At 43.4% G+C, this 18570-nt stretch overlaps 1 protein-coding gene across 5 annotated transcripts in view; it reads right to left on the reverse strand.

Annotated features, from left to right (window-relative positions):
* WIPF1 (WAS/WASL interacting protein family member 1) overlaps positions 1-18570 on the reverse strand; it is a 112393-nt gene that overhangs the window by 19906 nt on the left and 73917 nt on the right. For 3 of the 5 annotated variants that reach the window (XM_070580222.1, XM_070580225.1, XM_070580226.1), the window contains exons 2-3: positions 3952-4037; positions 929-1058 (exon numbers count right to left, since the gene is read on the reverse strand). In XM_070580222.1, coding sequence (XP_070436323.1) covers positions 929-1058; positions 3952-4002 — 181 coding nt within the window. In that variant the 5' untranslated portion in view covers positions 4003-4037. Of the gene's footprint in view, positions 1-928; positions 1059-3951; positions 4038-13807; positions 14063-18570 lie in introns of all 5 variants that reach the window. The other 2 variants (XM_070580223.1, XM_070580224.1) reach the window with 1 other exon arrangement.

Below are 18570 nucleotides of genomic sequence, written 5' to 3' on the forward strand. Positions count from 1 at the left end.
ACTTCTCCTAGAAATTCCTCCTAAGCACTTCTAATCCTCCACTTGGCTAAAATCCTGCATCATTATTCACTTGTCTACAAAGCTGCCTCTGGTGATTTTGGAAGGTCAGCCTATTTCCTATTGAGTCCAAATGGGATCTGTGGTCTAGGATGAATTCTGGAGACATCTGGCTGGCAGTGGAAACAACTAGGAATATGAAGAGATAGTCTCAAGGCCTGATTATTAACTACCAGTAGATTCTAGCCATGTATAACTTTTTATTCTGTTGTAAATGTTAATAAGTAGCCCTGTGTGGTGGGTACTTGTTTGTTTATACATACCCTGCCTTGTTCCAGAAAGTATCTCAGACTTACGATGGGTAGATAAGCAAAGTTGTGATCTCATTTCTTCCCGCTCCAAGCTCCTAATAATCATATCTTACACTTGAATTACACATTTCAGACAACAAAACACTTGCACAAGCATCATCTCATTTGATGCTCTCGACAAACTTGTGAGGGCAGTAGAACAGGTATGATCATCTCCATTCTACAGATGAAGACAATAAGGCTTGGACATGGTAAGTGACGGATGTGCCAGGACTGGAACCCACATCCTTTGATTCCAAGGCTGGGGCACTTTCCATATTTCATGCTGCTGTTTGATCTGTAGTGTGAGGAGCGAGGGGTTAATTTCCAGAAAGTGTTGTGAATAATTCAGAGAATTGCTGCTGTGTGTGTCTTGGACAAAGAATTATTATACTGGCTTCCTGCAGCATTAGAGGGAACCCAAGCCAGAGCTGTGGCCTACAATGGGTGATACAGTCCCTTATTCTGCTAGTTTTGCAGCTGTTGTTAACCAACAAAAAATTTTTTTTGGTGGGAAGGGTAGAGTTGATTGTTAGGCCATAAACCATTTATCTCCATGGAAAATAACTTTTGTCACTTACTGTCCAATATCGGTGCGCTTCTGTCGTTGGTGACTGTCTTCTTTAGTTTCTTCCCTTTGCTGATGTCAGAGAGAAGGGCATTTCTCCCAGCCTGCTCTGACTTATTCAAGGTAGGCTTTTCTGTATTGGCCTGAAAGGAAACCACACAAACGCATATTCATCTCTTGAATTAAAATCATGTGCTACAACCCTCGGTGGGGGCAGCTAGAGTATTGGAAGCTTGTTATTAAGGTTCTTGGCAATAGGTTGTAAATTCTCTACGAGTTTTAGACCCGATGTCATTCTTTTTAAGACCCAGATATTTGGGAGCAGATGCAGCAATAAATTACACTCATTTTTAACGCAGGAAGAGTCAGTCCCTGATAATAAGTCTCTGAAAATTCAGCCCACAATCTGGCCGTAACCCACAGAGCCCGGGTTGGATTGCGAGAAACGTAAGGGAATTTTAAGTCTGATAGGATTCTGTAGGATACGATGAGGTTTCATTCTCTAGGATGTGTCCTGAAGAATGGCCTGTCCTTCCCATCTTTTAGAACTAATCTGGTGCAAGGGGAAAATTGTCTCTAGCAAAAAGGGTCAGTTGTATTTTTTTAAACCCACCGAAGTTTTAGAAAATAATTCCCTCTGTTGACATTGCCAAAGATTTTTTTCTCTTTCATTTAAGGCAGATTTGAGGTATAATTTACATGTAGTAAAATCACCCATTTTAGGATACAGTTCTATGAGTTTTGACAAACATATAAGTGTGTAGCCACCACCACAATCAAGAGACACAACATTTCCATTACTCCAAAAAGTCCCGTCACGTCCCTTTGGCCTAATGTGTCTCTGCTGTTTCATCCCTTTGAAAGCTTAGCTCAGAGACTGCAGAACAGACAAAGGTGCTGCTTTAAAATGTCTGGGTATTTTCCGTATTTTCAGAATTCCTGGGAAAGATCCTTACTATGAACTGGGATCTTGTTTCTTCAGGGTTATGCTAGGGAGTGGGGCAGGAAGAGCCCTGCACGTGAACTCAGAAGTAGGCATGTGCCTGTGTCTGTGACACTTGGAAACTGGCTTGGTCTGGCCTGGCTCAGGGAGGGTCAGCTTCTCCAAACCCAAAGGTCCTTCTGGCAGACCCGAGAGTCCTTCTAGGCTGGCCCCAGCCCTTCCGAAGGGATCTGATATCAGAGGTGCCAGCGAGGGCCAGAGGAGGTAAACCTGGGAAGTTTAGCTTCATAATTCATCCCACTATTTATCATAGTGGGAGGCAGTGATGGCAGAGGGAGAGCTAAGAAAAACCTGAAGTAGGCTGAGAGAATCCTGTGTGTTAAGCTGAAAGGGGCCTGAGATAATTAAATTATAAAGTACTAACGTGTTCATGATAACAACAGTTAACGTTTATATAGCTTTCACTGTGGGTCACGCACTGTTCTGAGCACTGTGTGTGTATTAATTCATTTAGTCCTCATCTACCCTGTGAGTCATTACTTCCATTTTAGAGACAAGGAAACTAAGGCCCAGGGAGGTGAAAGCATTTGCCCCAGTGACCCGGCTAGTAAGAGGAGGAGCTAGGATTCAAACTCTGGCAGTCTGCCTCCAGAGCCTTCCCTCTCACCTGACGGAAGGGTAAATGTGGGACCTAAAATGCCCCTTCTGTAAACTGTGGAGATGTTGTGAAAGGCTACAAGCTGGTAACTAGAAGATGAATGAGTTCTGGAGATGTAATGGACAGCGCAGCAACTACAGCCAACAATGCTGTATTATAAACTTCAAAGTTGCTCAGACACCAAATCTTAAATATCCTCACCACAAAAAAGAAGTGATAATTATGTGATGTGACAGAGATATGAGCTAAAGCTATGGTGGTAATTATACTATAATGAATAAATGTATGGGATCAACATGTTGGACACCTTAAACTTACACGATGCTATATGCCAGTTATGTCTCAATTGAAAAAGAATTAATAAATAAAATGCTCCTCCCCCAGTGGCTCCCAACGCTCCTCTGAAGCAAACCTGTTAAGAGCTTCTTGTAGTTAGTTCCAGAAATGCTCTTTGCATACGCAGTTCCCTTTTGCTAATGGGATCATCCTCTCTTACTCTGCAACTTGTTTTTATAACTTAGCAACATACTTTGGACATCTTGGAGAGAGCGTTTAAAATTAGCTCGTCTTCATTTTAAGGATGAAAAAACCCTGAGGCCTGGAAAAGTTAAGTGAGGTGTCCGCATTGGGTCTATTAATGGTTTTGGGTCCGCAGTCCTCACTGGCCTCCTGTTCTGCCTCAAAATGTATTTTGACAGCTGACCCCTTGGGTGTTGACGTCTCTCACATGGCAGTCTGGGGCCCTTAATTACCCTGTTCCACTAGACGGTGTCCTATGATGGCCACCAAGCCAACTGTCCCTTTTCTCATCTCTACATCCTTTTTCTCTAGGGTCTTGCTTTAAGTCAGATAATAATGGATAGAAATGAACTGATGGGATAAATGAGGGTTTCCCAAACTTCCGTCATTCTGATACAACTTTCATGGTTTTTGTTATCTTCTCATGCTACCTGTGTTATTTGCTTAATATTTTTCATGAAGTCAATTCACTATATTATTTACTATACTCTGTTTCAGTGAACATTTTCTTTTAAATGAACTCTCTAGGAAACCCTGGGTGTGCCCAGAAGTTAAAGGCTAGAAGATGAGTCTATTTGAATGAAAACATTGCAGGCCGGGCAGAATTGTTCCTGCGAACCCATCTTGGCCCAGTATGTGGGAATGAACAGGACATTCTCCTGGAGGGACTCGGCAGAGGACACCGAACTCATCCTCACTCACGCGCATACGATGAGTTGCCTGAAACCTTAGACAACAAAACCCTTCATGTTGCATTCACTCGTCTCTGGGTCTGGCTTACTCCGGCACGTAGGAAGCCTGCGATATCATATTTAAGCCAGAATGCAAATACACTGAAAACAAATCCATGGGTGCCAGGTTCGACTTCATTTGGCTTGCTTCATGCATGCATGATGGATGGTGAGGAGCCACTCACCAGAGCAAAGGTGGGCGGAGGCGGGGGCGCTGGAGGGGGAGGGACGGGCATCTCGGACAGTTATCCTTTCAACAGTCTTGATAAATCTGTAAAAACAAAACAAAAAGAAACAAAACACGGTCATTTGTTAGACTTCTTAGTAATACTCTGTCCCAGTCTTCCTTCCCCCGTTCCCACCAAAGTGACAGCCATTCACTCAGGCCAACTTTTACAAGAGGTGGATTACCTTTACAACGTTGCTAAGATGTTACTGTTCTGGAAGCTGGAAGCACCCTAGCTGGGGAGGTTTCTGAGCTACAGTGACCAAAGATACTGGAAGCAAAATCCAGCGCCTCATGCTGCTCAATTCTACCACTCACCAAAGCAAGTCGGGGGAATGACACGGACCCTGCGCCCGCAGCCTGAGTAAGCCAGCTTATCATGAAACTGCTAAAATGTATCCCACCAAAGCCTGATGTTCAAGCGGCTCCTCTTCCTCACCCATTTCCATGACAAAATCCTTTCTTGCTCTCCCACTCCCGCTCACTCCTCGCCCAACGGTTTTCTTCTCTGCAGATCCCTGACAGTCCCCTGGGTCTGGGTACATACTGTAGGAATGCAAAGATGGAACTATTTCTGGTCTTGCCCTCAAAGTTCTTACAGTCCTCCAGGGAAAGGAGCCAGGATATAAGGAAAGGTAGGCAGGGAAGATGCTCGAGGGGGCTGGATGCCTATCTTTGTGCTACTCGGCATTTCCTTATGAGATCTAAGTGGGAAGAAAGAGATGAGGAGTCAAACCTAAGACTCCTGTCTGTTTACCAGAAAGGAGCTTCATTAGAAAAGCTTTCTGCATAGTGTGACTGCTCTGGGAACAAAGGGGAGGTCAGACTCTGTGGCTGGGTGGGAGAGGTGGAAACGGGGTGGGTGGCATCTGGGCAAATGTGAGGGGCCGCAGAAACAATGGTGAGGAAGCACCCCAGGAGTTACACCAGCCAAGAACCTGGCTCCCTTTCCCCAAGTCCCTGGAGTCCCATCCCTGGGTCTCATCAGGAGCCCCAGCTCCCAGGCGGAGGCAGCGCCTCGCTCACCTTCTCACCCATAAGCAATCCCAGCTTCTCCCACCCAGTCCTGGCTACTCTAAGTGTGGTCTGGCACCAGCAGCACGGGCATCGCCCAGGGGTCTGACACTAGTGGGCAGCCTGGGATGCTGACCACCTGAATAACATTGTTTCTACGGAACATGTGTCCAGAATTTGAAACAGCAGAATTATTTTTCTTTTATTCTCAATAGTCTCTCTTTCTTTTTCTTTTGCTGAGGAAGATTTGCCTTGAGTTAACATCCATTGCCAATCTTCTTCTTTTTGTATGTGAGCCGCTGCCACATTATGGCCACTGACAGACGAGTGGTGTAGATCTGTGCCTGGAACTGAACCCAGGCCGCTGAAGGGGAGCATGCCAAACTTAACCACTAGGTCACCGGGGCTGGCCCTCAATAGTCTCTTAATTGCAGAAAACAATTTCTTACAATTTAAAATATTTGGTTCAACGACTAAAAGTTAATGTGGAAAACTTATACCTTGAAACAAATACTTTTTGTTAAAAAACACTGTTAGATGGTTTGCTTTCTGTGGACAGAAATGGAATGGAAAAGCTAAAAGGACATGGCTGGACTTGTCACAGCTGCTAGAAGACAGGAATGAAGACAGTTTGGAACAGTTCCAAGTGGGCCGTCCAGAAAATGAAATTTTTTAGAACTCCGCAGCGGCAACAGCAGGTATCACTCACTGACAATCAGTTGGCTCCAGAGTGCTTTGCTTACATCGGCTCTAACGCTTATGACAACACTGCAAACTACACGATTCTGCTCACTTTACAGATGAGGACACTGAGACTCAGAGAAATTAAGTAACTCACAAAAAGACCCATGCAACTCATTCCAGTCAGTCTTTTGGACGCCTGATCTTCCACTGGATGACGTGCCTCACTGCCCGGCCCTTTAATGATCTGATAAGCCTTTTCAGGCAGGGAAAGGGCTAGCTAGTGCTATGACTCACCTGTAAACTAGGTTGGAATCTGTTTTTCAATAAGAGACCGTCTCAGACAAGGATTCTTTTAAAATGTGTCCCTTAAATTGGCCTTTTCTGCATGACACCAATTAGTCGCCGGTGGGGCCAAGCGGGCAATGTAGGCAGGGTTGGGAGCCTGTTATGAAGCCAATCAGGGGGTTCTCCAGCTGCAGAAGGCACCTTCAGAGGCCTCCAAGTCAGACGTGTCCCAGGCCCAGGAAGGATGGGATCTGAAAATGACTCTGGCCCAACTAATTGTGAAGGATGCTGGAGCCGAAGCAATGGTATTAACAGGGCTGAAGAAGGCGACTTACCACGTTGCGGGGAGCGGCCAGGGCCACCTGGAGGGCCTCAGAGACGCGCTCCATGCAACAGATCATGCATGTGCTTAGTGGAGGAAATGCCCCTCAACACTTGGATGTATTTTGTCTGCTTCCATGTTCGCCAACTAACCCATCACCCGGTTATCCTAATACCGAGGAAGGAGTGACTTCTGGTCAATTACCAGGAACCTCTTATGGGTTTGGTTGTCATGAGTCAGTCTCTGGGTGCAGAGATCAAATTGAACTTATGCCTGCACATCTTAGAGGCCAGACTGTGGACTAGGGACCCTTTCAGGGGACTACCAACCCACAAGCCTCTTTAATCTAATTATTTTACAATTTCTGTTGTTGCTGTTATGGTTTTGTCTGTGTACTACCTGACTTATAAATACACCTCTGGACCGCAGGGGCTCGGCTTTCCCCTCCTGGCCACCTCCCATGAACCACGGGGAGACGATCTGCGGGTGAGCGCGTTCACCTTGCCAGGGGGATGCAGACCTAAGTTCTCTCTTCTCTCCACTGCAGCTTCCCCTGCCCCCATCTCTCACTCCCCTCCAGATCAGCTACTCCCCCCTCAGTGCTGAAAGGTGATTACAGGGGCTTCCATGGACTCTGCTCCTTCCTTGCTGAAGAGCTGCTGGTCTGGACATGTCCAGGCAGGGGCCCTGAGGGAAGTTTGTGAGAACGCCCAGACTCCAGTCCTGCCCCCTCACCACATGGGTCAAAGAAGACCAGTCACGTCCCCCATGCCGGGCCCACGCCAGGCCCATTTCCTGGCTGTCTTCCCATCAGACTGTGACTCTACCAGGTCTCCTCAGTACCCCTCACTAAAGATGTATAGAGCGAGAAAGCCAGCCATCACGCAAACAAGCCCGTGCTGGCCACTGGAAGGGCCCCCAGCATCACGGCAAGTGCATTCTGAGGTTTGGGCAAAGCATCAGCCCATCAGACGGGCTTGCTAGCACTATGTACTGCCACTTACCTCCCGGCAGGCCCGACTTCCCAGTGAGGTAGAACCCAAGGCCCTGGGAGAGTCAGACTTCCCTCCTCTCAGGGAGTTAACAGCCCACATCACAACCAGACCTGGGCCTCACTCAAGGGCCTCAACACCAGCAGAGACCCTCACGGACCAGGCATTCCTAACCTGGATCGTTACACCTGCAGGGGCTGTGGATAGAGTTCAGGGGTTTGTGAACTTGGATTAAAAAAAGTGCCTACTTATTTCCCCTAAGCTCAAACTAAAATTTAGCATTTCCTTCAACATAATGTGTGCCACAAACCACAGGACTTGAAATATTTTCACCAATAGTTTTTCACATGATATTTTCATATCACGTTACAATTGTCGCAGATCTCTTTTGAAATTACGGCAACGTTCAGATCCATTGCTAGATCTTGCTTACATATTTCAGTATAACTAGTTTCCTTCATAATCGTATTTTGTTTTATACATTTAACAACAGTCAGAGGAGTCCTCTGGGCTTTACCAGGCACCAGTGTAGTCTATGGAACGAAGAAGGTTAGAATCCCTGTGAGAACATGAGACCTGGGTCCGGCGAACTTGATTTGAATCTTTGCTCTGCTACCTAATAACCTGGGACAGGAATCTAACCTCTCTGGGCCCCCCTTTGCCATCTGTTAAGTAGGGGTTGCTGGGAGGATGAAATGCAATGGTGCAGGCCCAGTTCTCAGCATGGCCTCTACAGTAAGCTCAGATCTGTCTTCCTGGAGGGTGAGCATGGGTCCTGCTGGTGTGAGTGCCGCTCAAGCACCTGGCAGAGGAGGGATGGACCTGGCGCCTGAGCTGAGGCCCTGGCTTTGCCCGGAGTCCTGTGTGGGAAGAGCTGCCCGGCACGGGAATGAGGCAGCCCGAGGACTCAGTGTCAATGCTGCACTTGGTTCTTCCCTCGGGAAGTAGGAGCCTGGAGGGAAAGGCATCCTGTTCTGGGGCCAGGAGGGGCCCCAAACAAGGGAAAGGCCTAGGGCAGAGGTTCACAAAGTGTGGGCTGTCATCTCCTGCCTCAGAATCAGTGGTGTCCTGTTTGAGACTGCTGTGTCCCGCCTCCCACTCCAGTTAGGCTCCCTAAAGTTGGAGGACCAGTGAGTACCCATTCGCTGATCCCTGCCCTCCCACCTTACCTCCAGCCCAGGCACCGAACTTTTAAGAATACACACTTGTGAGAAATTAATTTCTTTCTAAGAATCACTTCAGTGTTTAAATAACATTCATCCCAGGGAGAAAAGCCAGACAAATGTTCACCTTGTGTGTTGAATTTTATGTGTACAAAGAAAACCACAGGGATGGAAAAGGCTTTTTTGTTTCCACTCACGGTGCTATGGGTCACAGTTCATCCCCTCACACAGTCATACATGGCAGACCCACCCCCTAGCGCCTCCGGAGGTGACGGCATCTGGACAGAGGCCCTTTAAAGAGGTGGTAAGTCATAGTGAGACCATCAGGATGGGCCCTAAGCCAGTATGACTGGCGAGAGGGAGAAGACAAGAGAGACACCACAGATGTGTGAGCACAGATAACAGGCCATGCGAGGACACAGGGAGAAGGGAAAGAGAGGCCACAGAGAAACCAAACCTGCCAACACCTTCATCTTGGACTTCTAGCCTTCAGAACTGTGGGATAATAAAATTCTGCTGTTTGAGCCACCCAATCTGTGGTATCTTGTTATGGCAGCCCTGGATAACTAATAAATATAGTTTTAACAATACATGTCTATGATCCATTGTGGAAACCAATTTAATGGATTTTGAATAAAATATCTATCAATTGATTTCTCACCTGCGATCTCTCTGGATTGTCAGACATTGAGGAAATTAAAAATCAACCTGAACCATAGGGTACATGAGTGGTTGCCAAAGTTTTATTTAATAACTGAATGAATCATTAAAAAAATCATCAAACCTTAGGTGAAAAACTGTTGAGGTCAGGGGAGGGATCTACCAGTAAGCCTTTTATAAAAAGGAACTGGCTCTATGGGTTGAGAGAACAGAGCAGAATATTTTGTAGAAATGACTTTAAAAATTCATTAATTGGTTCTTTAGTTGTTGCCTACACACACATACACATACATATACACACTCAATATACATCAATATTTTGAAATTTCCTAGTTCTGTGAAAAAAAATGGTTAGCTTTGTTGGTTTTATGGTAGTGCTTCAGGTCAACATCATGGTCAACACTCTCATCAGACAGATCACACACTGACCTAGACCAACAAGGGCATCTTGTGGCCTGGAGCCATTTGCTAAATATGCAATAGTGGCTATGAGGGAAATCTTGTGAGAAAAAGTGAATTGCTCAGCCCACTCCCCAACCTACAGTGGACATATTCTTCCCAGTGGCATGGCCAACAAGAGGCTCAACCACATCCCACAGTTCAGTCCCGACTTGCCCCAGGAAACTTATGGTTTCTTCTTCAATGTGCTCATCTAAGAAAGCAGAATTATCTCTGAATGTAAAATGAACCACCTCCTCAGGATCAAGAGAATTGGCTAGTTATTTAAATAAACTGCTTCCTAGTTTCTTTTAGTCAACTTAAAATTCATTCTAGATTGTGCTGCATGAGGCCCACACTACAGAATGACATGAGGAGGGGAGAGATTTCCAACACTGTCCAATGAAAACATCTGATAATCCTCAGGATGGCCTCGAATCCTGAGTGGGGGCGGTGAACAGGCCAGGTTCCATTAGAGAGGACAAGCAAGTTTATCCAGTTCTGTGTTATCACCATTTTGGACTTTCAAAAATATAAAGTATTCTGCTGTACAATTCCTGCCAAAAGTCACCCTTAAATACTATCCTACCTCAAATGAATTGGAGAAAAATAAACTTTTTTTCCTAAAAGGTTGAATCAATAGAGTATTTTATTTACTTTGCGTGTGTGTGTGTGTGTGTGTGGTGGGTGGGCAGTGGGTGTAACAGAAATAATACAATTGGACAGATCCCAAGGTCCCAATGCTCTCATGCCCTCATTACTTTCTATTCTGTGTTAATTTCCTTTACATTCATTTCTATTTTACTTTATATATAATGTTCTTAAGTCATTTTCATGTATGCATTTCTTGTGTGCTCTTAACTTCTCCAGATTAGATTATTTTTTCTGCTTCCCAATGTAGCATATGTGCATTTAGAAAACAATAGACAACATGAAAATACACAAAGATGAAAATAAAACATGACAGTTGTATTTAACCACTGAAGCATTTGATAATAACTAAATTTTAGGTGAAAAAGGGTTGGGGTTAATAATACCCTGAGATAATTCTTGTTAACATTTTGATGTATATCTTTCCAGCTTATAAATACACACACACACCCCTCTCTATCTATATATATATCTACACACACAGGCAAAATTGTTTGACCAATAAATATTAACAGAAGGAAATTTATAATACATATAACTCAACACTGTTTTAATAAAAAAAGGCCATTAAATTCATATTGAGTTATTACAACCATAAAAAAATGGTTTCAAAGCCATTCATTATAACGGCAATGAATCCACTCGAGGTTACACTGTAAAAATAAAAATCATTTAGCAAACTCAAATTGCTGCTAAAACCCTGAATTTTAAAAAGCCTGTAGTTTTACAATTCCTACTCATAATTATTCTTGATTCTATTCTTTAGAGACTTCTCCGTGATACAAACTTCGTTGCATGTGTTTAAGATCTGAAAACCATTAGAACTAATTAAGATGAAGTTGGCTTTGTTCTTCAACTTCCTGTAAAAATGCTCAACAGGAAAATTGATGTTCGCAGTAAACCACAGCCATCCTGTTTCTTTAGCACAATCTTTTCACAGCTGCAGTTGCCTGTAGTTTCTATTTTATGACACCAGTCATAGTGCAACATCTCTGTGCACCACCTCCCACCCCCACCCGCCACCAAGCATGTCGTTTGGCCATTTTAGAAACTTTTAACATCTCTGCAGAAAGTTTGTTTCTATTATTGTTACTCTTCCTCCCCTCCGCTTCAAACTCAGAGGGCCACAGGCAATGAGGCAATCAATACAAGAGGAAAAACAGACAAGGCTGCTCCACCCAAGAGGAACCAAAGGTGGAGAAGAGAAACACGCTTTCCAAACTGTCTCACATTTACTTCTTGTTGGAAAGAGCATTTCCCCTGGACTGTCACAAATACCTCTAACTGTCACTCCTGAAAGTTAAAATGAAAAAAAATACTAGAATAAGGAATGCCTTAATTAGTATGCTTTTCTGAGAAATTTAAAATGCACTTTATACCCACCTCTCTTCACCACTCATTTGTAACACAGAGGTTTACATGGGTGTGCACATGTGGGCTAAGGTTTTCCTCATGGTTAAATAGGCAGGAAAACAATAACATTTAGGGCAGAGGATCTGAACAGACATTTTTCCAAAGACATACAGACGGCCAACATGCATATGAAAGATGTTCAACATCACCAATTATTAGGGAAACACAAATCAAAACCACAATGAGGTATCACCTTATACTCATTAGAATGGCTATCATTAAAAAGACAAGAAATAACAAGTATTATTGGTAATTGTTATTGTTAATAAGTGAATAACACTAATTCAAAAAAATATATGCCCCTCTATGTTCATTGCAACATTATTCACAATAGCCAAGACTTGGAAACAACCTAAGTGTCCACTGAGGGATGAATGGACAAAGATGTGGTATGTACATACACACACCCCCCCCCACACACACACAATGGAATACTACTCAGCCATAAAAAAGACAAAATCTTGCCATCTGCGACAACATGGATGGACCTTGAGGGTATTATGCTACGCGAATAAGTCAGAGGGAGAAAGTCAAATACTGTATAATTTCACCCCTGTGGAAGATAAACAAAGAAACACACAGATACAGACAATGGATTGGTGGTTACCAGAGGGGAAAGGGGGTAGAGGGAGAGTGAAAGGGGCAAAAGGGTACAGGTGTATGGTGACAGATGGCAAATAGACTTTTGGTGGTGAACATGACACAGTCTATACAGAAGTCAAAATATAGCGAAATTTATATAATGTTCAAGTGAAATTTATATAATGTTATAAAGCAATGTGACCTCAATGAAAAAAAAAGTAAATAAATGGGCAATGAAGAATCTAAAAAAAGACAATAACATTTATTGAGCACTTATTGTGTGTTAGTCTCTTTTGCTTATTTTTTAAAAATGGCTAATACTTATTAAGTACTTGCCTCCTTTAACTCTTGAATAACCCTACTGAATAGGTACCATTATCAAAGAGCGTTAGAAGACCCGACTGTGATTTTAGATAAATCATTGAAACCTCTTTAGACGATGAAAGGAAGAGTTTTGACTAGATGATGATCCAGTTCAGAAGCAACATAACTTTATGAAGTTAACACACAATACTTGAGACCCATAATCCAAGTGAATAGTAAAGGTGTGGTTTCCACACTAACTGACCTCAAATCCTTTCCTGGCTTCTCATCCTCCTCTCTCACTATCCTCTTATTCTTTCTCCTACTTTTCCACCTATCTTTCTCTCCACCAAGCTGTTCTACTTTTCTTACTTAGAATCTTCCTGCAGCCTTTTCTTCATTTTACCACTTCTCCATTTTCTACTGCATACACTAGTTATGCCACTGAATTATTTAAAAGAACGTGTACTTATTGACTAAAGTTGTATGTGCTCTCTTAATATTTTACAACTTTATTTTATATTTCTCCATGGGGAAAAGGAATACAGGTCACGTTGCTTTTTTCATACTTGCCTCAGAGAAAAAAATTTTTTTTGATACAAAAAGTTTTCGTTAATCCTATTCTGTAGGTCTCTGGGTACACGGCCTGAAATTTTAAAATTACAATATTTTATGTAAATATTTATTAATCATATTAAATGTAATAATGCATGCTATAGAATTTGATTAGCAATAATTGTGTGCTGCACTGTTATGATGTTGAATAAAATGATTCTAAAGATAAGTTGTCTTTGTCCTAAAAGATTCAGCTTAGAAATGGTTTAGTTTGGGGTTCGAACCTAAGTATCATGTCTGCAGCAAAAGAATGGCAAGAGCCTAGTTCCACAGTATTTCCTTTGAAGCTTCCAATGACCCCTTGACTTTAAAAGCACTAACGGTTCCTGGCCAAAGTGACAATTCCAAAGCAGTTGTGTGGACTACTACATCTTATACTGAAAGGATATATATTTACTGACATAAACCCCCATTTTAAATGGGAAAAAAATTCCTGTGGATCCAAACTTGTCCAGTGGCCAGGAAAAGTTCTACTGAATAACTTACTTACATTTTGGCTCAAAACACAGTTATGAATTTCCCATAATCACCATAGTGGTGAAACCAGCATTCTTTGCCATAGGAATAGACCACACGGTTTTCTACTGAAAAATTACACTTTATATCGACATACTATGGCCCATTAAAAGCCATTTAGTTCTTCCCTCTAGCTGGTAAAGGAAACACATTTAGTTGGAATATAACTTTTCTTACCGTTAAAGGATACTGTAGGAAGGCATGACCAGGAACACAGGCAGACAGAGAGCAAGCGAGATAGGAGCCCAGAGAGAAAACGGTCCCTGAAAAAGGCATCATCTTCTAACGCAAATGTGGGGTCGTTTTGGGGCAGCCATTTTGGACAAGCTCTGGCCTCTCGTGAAATGTGACATACTGAGTCAGAGGCAGACGTCCTTCTGTGGTTATTCGCTTCCTGTCTGATTAATTTGTTGTTTGCTCCTTCCTCCTTTGCTGCAGAAAAAGAAACTAGATGGGTTTTACTTAAGAAGCAAGCAAAGAAAAAAACTTAAGTTAAAAAAATTAAATGTTTCTCCTTCCCACAAGTTGTAACACATCTGTTTGGTACAATGACAAGAAGTGATCAGGACCTCCATCCAGTTAACAGCCCAACTTTATTCCAGACACCTCCACAAAAATAGTTGTTCATGGAACCTGAGATTCCTTCAGGAAAATTCCATTGGAAGGTCTCACTCTCAGTATTGACTAAACCACTTAGTATTAAGGAAAAGAGTGACTCAAGAACTAAAAGCTCTCAACTACACTAGTAATTAGGGTAAGTGGTTCTTCCTCATCTACAGCGCATTCAAGCGCGTACAGAGAGAGTCACAAATGCAGGGGAAGAGAGCTGGTCAGGTGTATGAAAGCAAATGAGTTGGTTTTTTTTTTTTTTGAGGAAGATTAGCCCTGAGCTAAATGCTACCAATCCTCCTCTTTTTGCTGAGGAAGCCTGGCCCTGAGCTAACATCCATGCCCATCTTCCTCTACTTTATATGTGGGATGCCTGCCACAATATGGCTTGATAAGTGGTGCCATGCCCGCACCCGGGATCCGAACTGGCGAACCCTGGGCCACTGAAGCAGAATGTGTGTACTTAACCACTGCACCACCAGGCTGGCCTGCAAATAAGTTTTGAAATGTGATTTTGGTGCCCAGGTCAGGATAAATGATATGCAGCTCAAGTCATATGAAGATCCAGAGCTTTCTATGCCAGAATGTTTTGTTTCTGTCCTCCATACTTAATGGGGCAACAACAACTCTCCCAGAAGCACAGAGATGATGAGTGCAGAAGGAGAAAGTCAGATCTCTCATCGCTGTAGGACTCTAAGAGGTGGATGGGCAAAGGAATGCAGAAAGAAAATATCACACCAAAACCATGCGTTAGGTATAAACTATCAGAAAAGGCTTTTAATTTTTTCTCAATCCATCTAAAAGGTTCAGATTTACGTTTGCAACACATACCATGTAACTCCGAGAAAACAGTACCAGCTGAAAGAATGAAAAAAGAGGTATATTTCAGAAATGAATTTGACTGTAAAATGTGAACTTTGAGTCCTGACTCTGCTGGATTCAGAGGAAAAAGGCATGAAGAGACCACAAGTTGCCTAATATTCCCTTACTTGTAAAATGATAGGACTGAGTAGCCCAGTGGTTCTCAATTCAGGAGGCTGTTGGAAATGTGTAGAGACATTTTTAGTTGGGGGTTGGGGACAGTGGGTTGGAATGGTGGGGGGAAGGGCCTGCGGGGTTCAAAGGCAGAGCCGGGGAATGTGAAATTTCCCATGATGCTTAGCGCATTCTCACCCAAAATACTGCAAGTTCTCTTACTGAGGAGCACTGGGATAGTTGATGCCTAAGGTTCTTTCAAACTCTAAATTCTTTGAGATATGAGTCTAGCTACCCGAGCAGGGTTTCATGATGCCACGCCATGGCAGGATTCCTGGAAGAAGAGCCTCGAAGGATTAGTGACCGTGAGTCCTCTGCTTTGCCTGGAGCCGCGTGAAGGCATGACGTATCCCGCTTGCCTCACTAGGGTCTGGAGTCCCAGGGACACTCTGGACCTGAATAAATACATGCAGGCGTGGGGCTGCACCGAGGTGGAGGCCTGCAGCTATCAACTCCTTACCCCCTACTAACCTCAGGACAACAGAAAACCTGATCAACTACCAAGTAAACGCCTGAGCGAATCTTTGGGGAAGGACCCAGCTATAGTTGGATCTAAAAAGAGAACATGAGCAATATGATGATTTCTCTATGTATTTTCAGAATTACTTTGAAGTTCTCTAAGTAAAGCACCCCCAATATATACAGACACATACAGACACACACACATGCACACACTCTCAGTACACATACCCCTATCTATTAGGGACAGCTCAATTAGAAAGAAGTATGTCACTTAGAAGGCTGAAGCCCCCGGGACTTGCAAGGGAGTAGTTGTCTAGAGTTTGGGTCTATTTCCACTTTAATGAAAACTTGTAAATGTAGTCAACTTTGGATACATTTATGAGGTGTCTACTATGCACCATAGGACATAAATCAGACGTTCCTCCTCGCTTAAAACCCTCGAATGACTTCTCATTTCACTTAAAAAGTCCAAACTCTTTAGCTAGGGCCACAAGGACTCACAATATCTGGCCCCTCCCCAGCCCTCTGACCTCATCTCAAGTGACACCCCCTCTTGCTAATTTATCTTCCAGCCCTTTCTGTTCCTTAAAGTCACCAAGCTCATTTGCATTCGGGGCCTTACATTGGGAAGCCCTCTCACCTAGAACACTCATCACCTGGTTCCTTCTCATTCTTCAGTTGTCAGTAAAACTGCCCTCCCTCAGGCCTCATCTCTGCTCCTGTTTTCTTTCATACATGGCACATGTCACCACTCGGCATTTTTTCATTTATTTAATGGTTTATTTACTTGTATGTGTCTGCCCACTAGAAGTCAAGCTCCATGACAGCAGGGACCATCTTTCCTGCTGTTGCCTCAGCATCTAGAACATCATCTGACACCGGGTAGGTGCTCAAAAATGTTGTTTGTTGAGTGAAAAAGAAAATCAGTATCTCCTAAAAATTCTACAATGTAACATTCCTTTAAGAGCTTAAGATGTTTCCTCTGAAACAGCGAATAAGCAATGCCAAGACTAGACTTGAACCTTCTTGGGAAGGCTTAAGTCAAAGGGAACTTGCAGAGGAAGGATGCCACCGATCTGAGGTAAGCCCTTTCACCCACCAGGGGTGAGGCAGAGTCTTAGGCAGTGCAGACGGCTTATGTCATTGGGCAGTGGGGAGAGAAAAATGGGTTAAGAAAGTTGAAAACAAACAATCTAGTCAGAAAGGAAGGGGAGGAAATAAAAAGATAGAGGAAATGAGGCAGGAAAAGATGGAAATGGGAGAGATCACGTGGGCAGGGAAGAAGTCCAACTGCATTGCTGACCCCAGGGGCCTTGGAGGCCACCCTCAGCAATGGATGACACACAGGGGTTGGATGTGAAAGTGCTTTCTGCCCTTCATCTGTGTGAGGTGTTCCTAGATCAGCATCAACTTCTCAAACTAAGGAATTTGAAGGCTGAACAAGACTGCAGAGATCAAAGTCCACACCGTCACTTACAGATGAGGAAATGGGGGTCCAGGGAGGTTAAGCAACCTGCCTATGTCACACAGCAGGCAGCAGCAGAGCTGGCACCAGAAGCCCGGTCTCCTGCTCCATGGTCCAGCGTCATTATGGCCTTAAGTCTCATTTTAGGTTCAGAAGGAGGATTTCACTTAATTCCTTTCTATAAGCATAAGAAGAGGCAGAAGGAAGAGGGGAAGGGAGAGGGCTGTGGTGTGGAGGGCAGAAGTTGCGGGTAGCATCTGTATTGCTATCGAGGCTGTTATTATAATCAAAGGCCAAAGATAAGCGGATTGAGAACCCAAAGCAAATAAAGACAATCACAATTCTGGGCTTCAAAGAGAATTTTGAATGCCTCTATCACCCCCCTTTCAATATATAGACCAGTCTGAGCTTAATGCTAGAGTAAAACAATAATCAATAGCTCTCCAAGCAATCAGGTAAAGAAACTTCCATATTAATCTATATAAATAAAGAACCAAGAGTGGACAGAAGATTATAAAGCTACAGCGTGATTCTCACTAGTCTTCAAAATTTCAAGCAGTAAAGAATCCCAGCCAAGACCCTCCCATGCTGACCTCAAAGCAACACACACTGAATCAGGGCAACAGCGACATGTATAGAATATGAGAGGATTTGTTCTTTATCATTCTGGTTTTTCAAGTTGTGTTTCCATGACTACCTGTTTAGTGTAGCATTTACTCTGTAGTGGAAAGATGCTTCAGAATACTGTATCCCCTTGATTCTAAAACATCTTCTTCAATAGCACAAGGCCCCCTTATAGCTTTTTAGGGGGAAAAAGAAACAGTACCAGATTAAATGTATGCATTTATTGTACATTATTGTGAGAGGAATTCTACTTTCAAAACGTTGAAATATGGGAATTATGTGATTTAAAAGAGCAAAACAAAGGAATGTCCCTTTTCCCCATAAAATTATCAGTACAGTTACATAAAGGGTTGATCACCTAAAAATAATCTCAGAAACACAGAGAAATGAAAAGCAAGTTTTTTATTTTTCTAGGTTCTGTTATTATAAATTGGTATCATTTTACTTGTGGAAAAATTTGCAATCTATTCCCTTATGTTTTGGCAGCTCAGTATCTATTCACGCTCCTTATAATGATGTCCTTCAATTTTTGTTTGGAGAATCATGCCTCCTTCACTCTCAGACCAGGAGGCCTTCATTCCCACTCCGGACACAGGAAGAGCGTGTGATTCAGAGCTGGCTAATGAGAGCCTGGCATTCACTTGGCCCCAGAAACTTTTTGGTGATGGCCTGGGACCTGATCAGAACCAAGGGCACCTGTGCCCAGAGGCGAGGACTCCTCGCACAGGATAAGGCTGGAGTTGGA

This window comes from Equus przewalskii, chromosome 17 (genome assembly GCF_037783145.1).
Source record: "Equus przewalskii isolate Varuska chromosome 17, EquPr2, whole genome shotgun sequence".
Classification (NCBI taxonomy): Eukaryota; Metazoa; Chordata; class Mammalia; order Perissodactyla; family Equidae; genus Equus; species Equus przewalskii.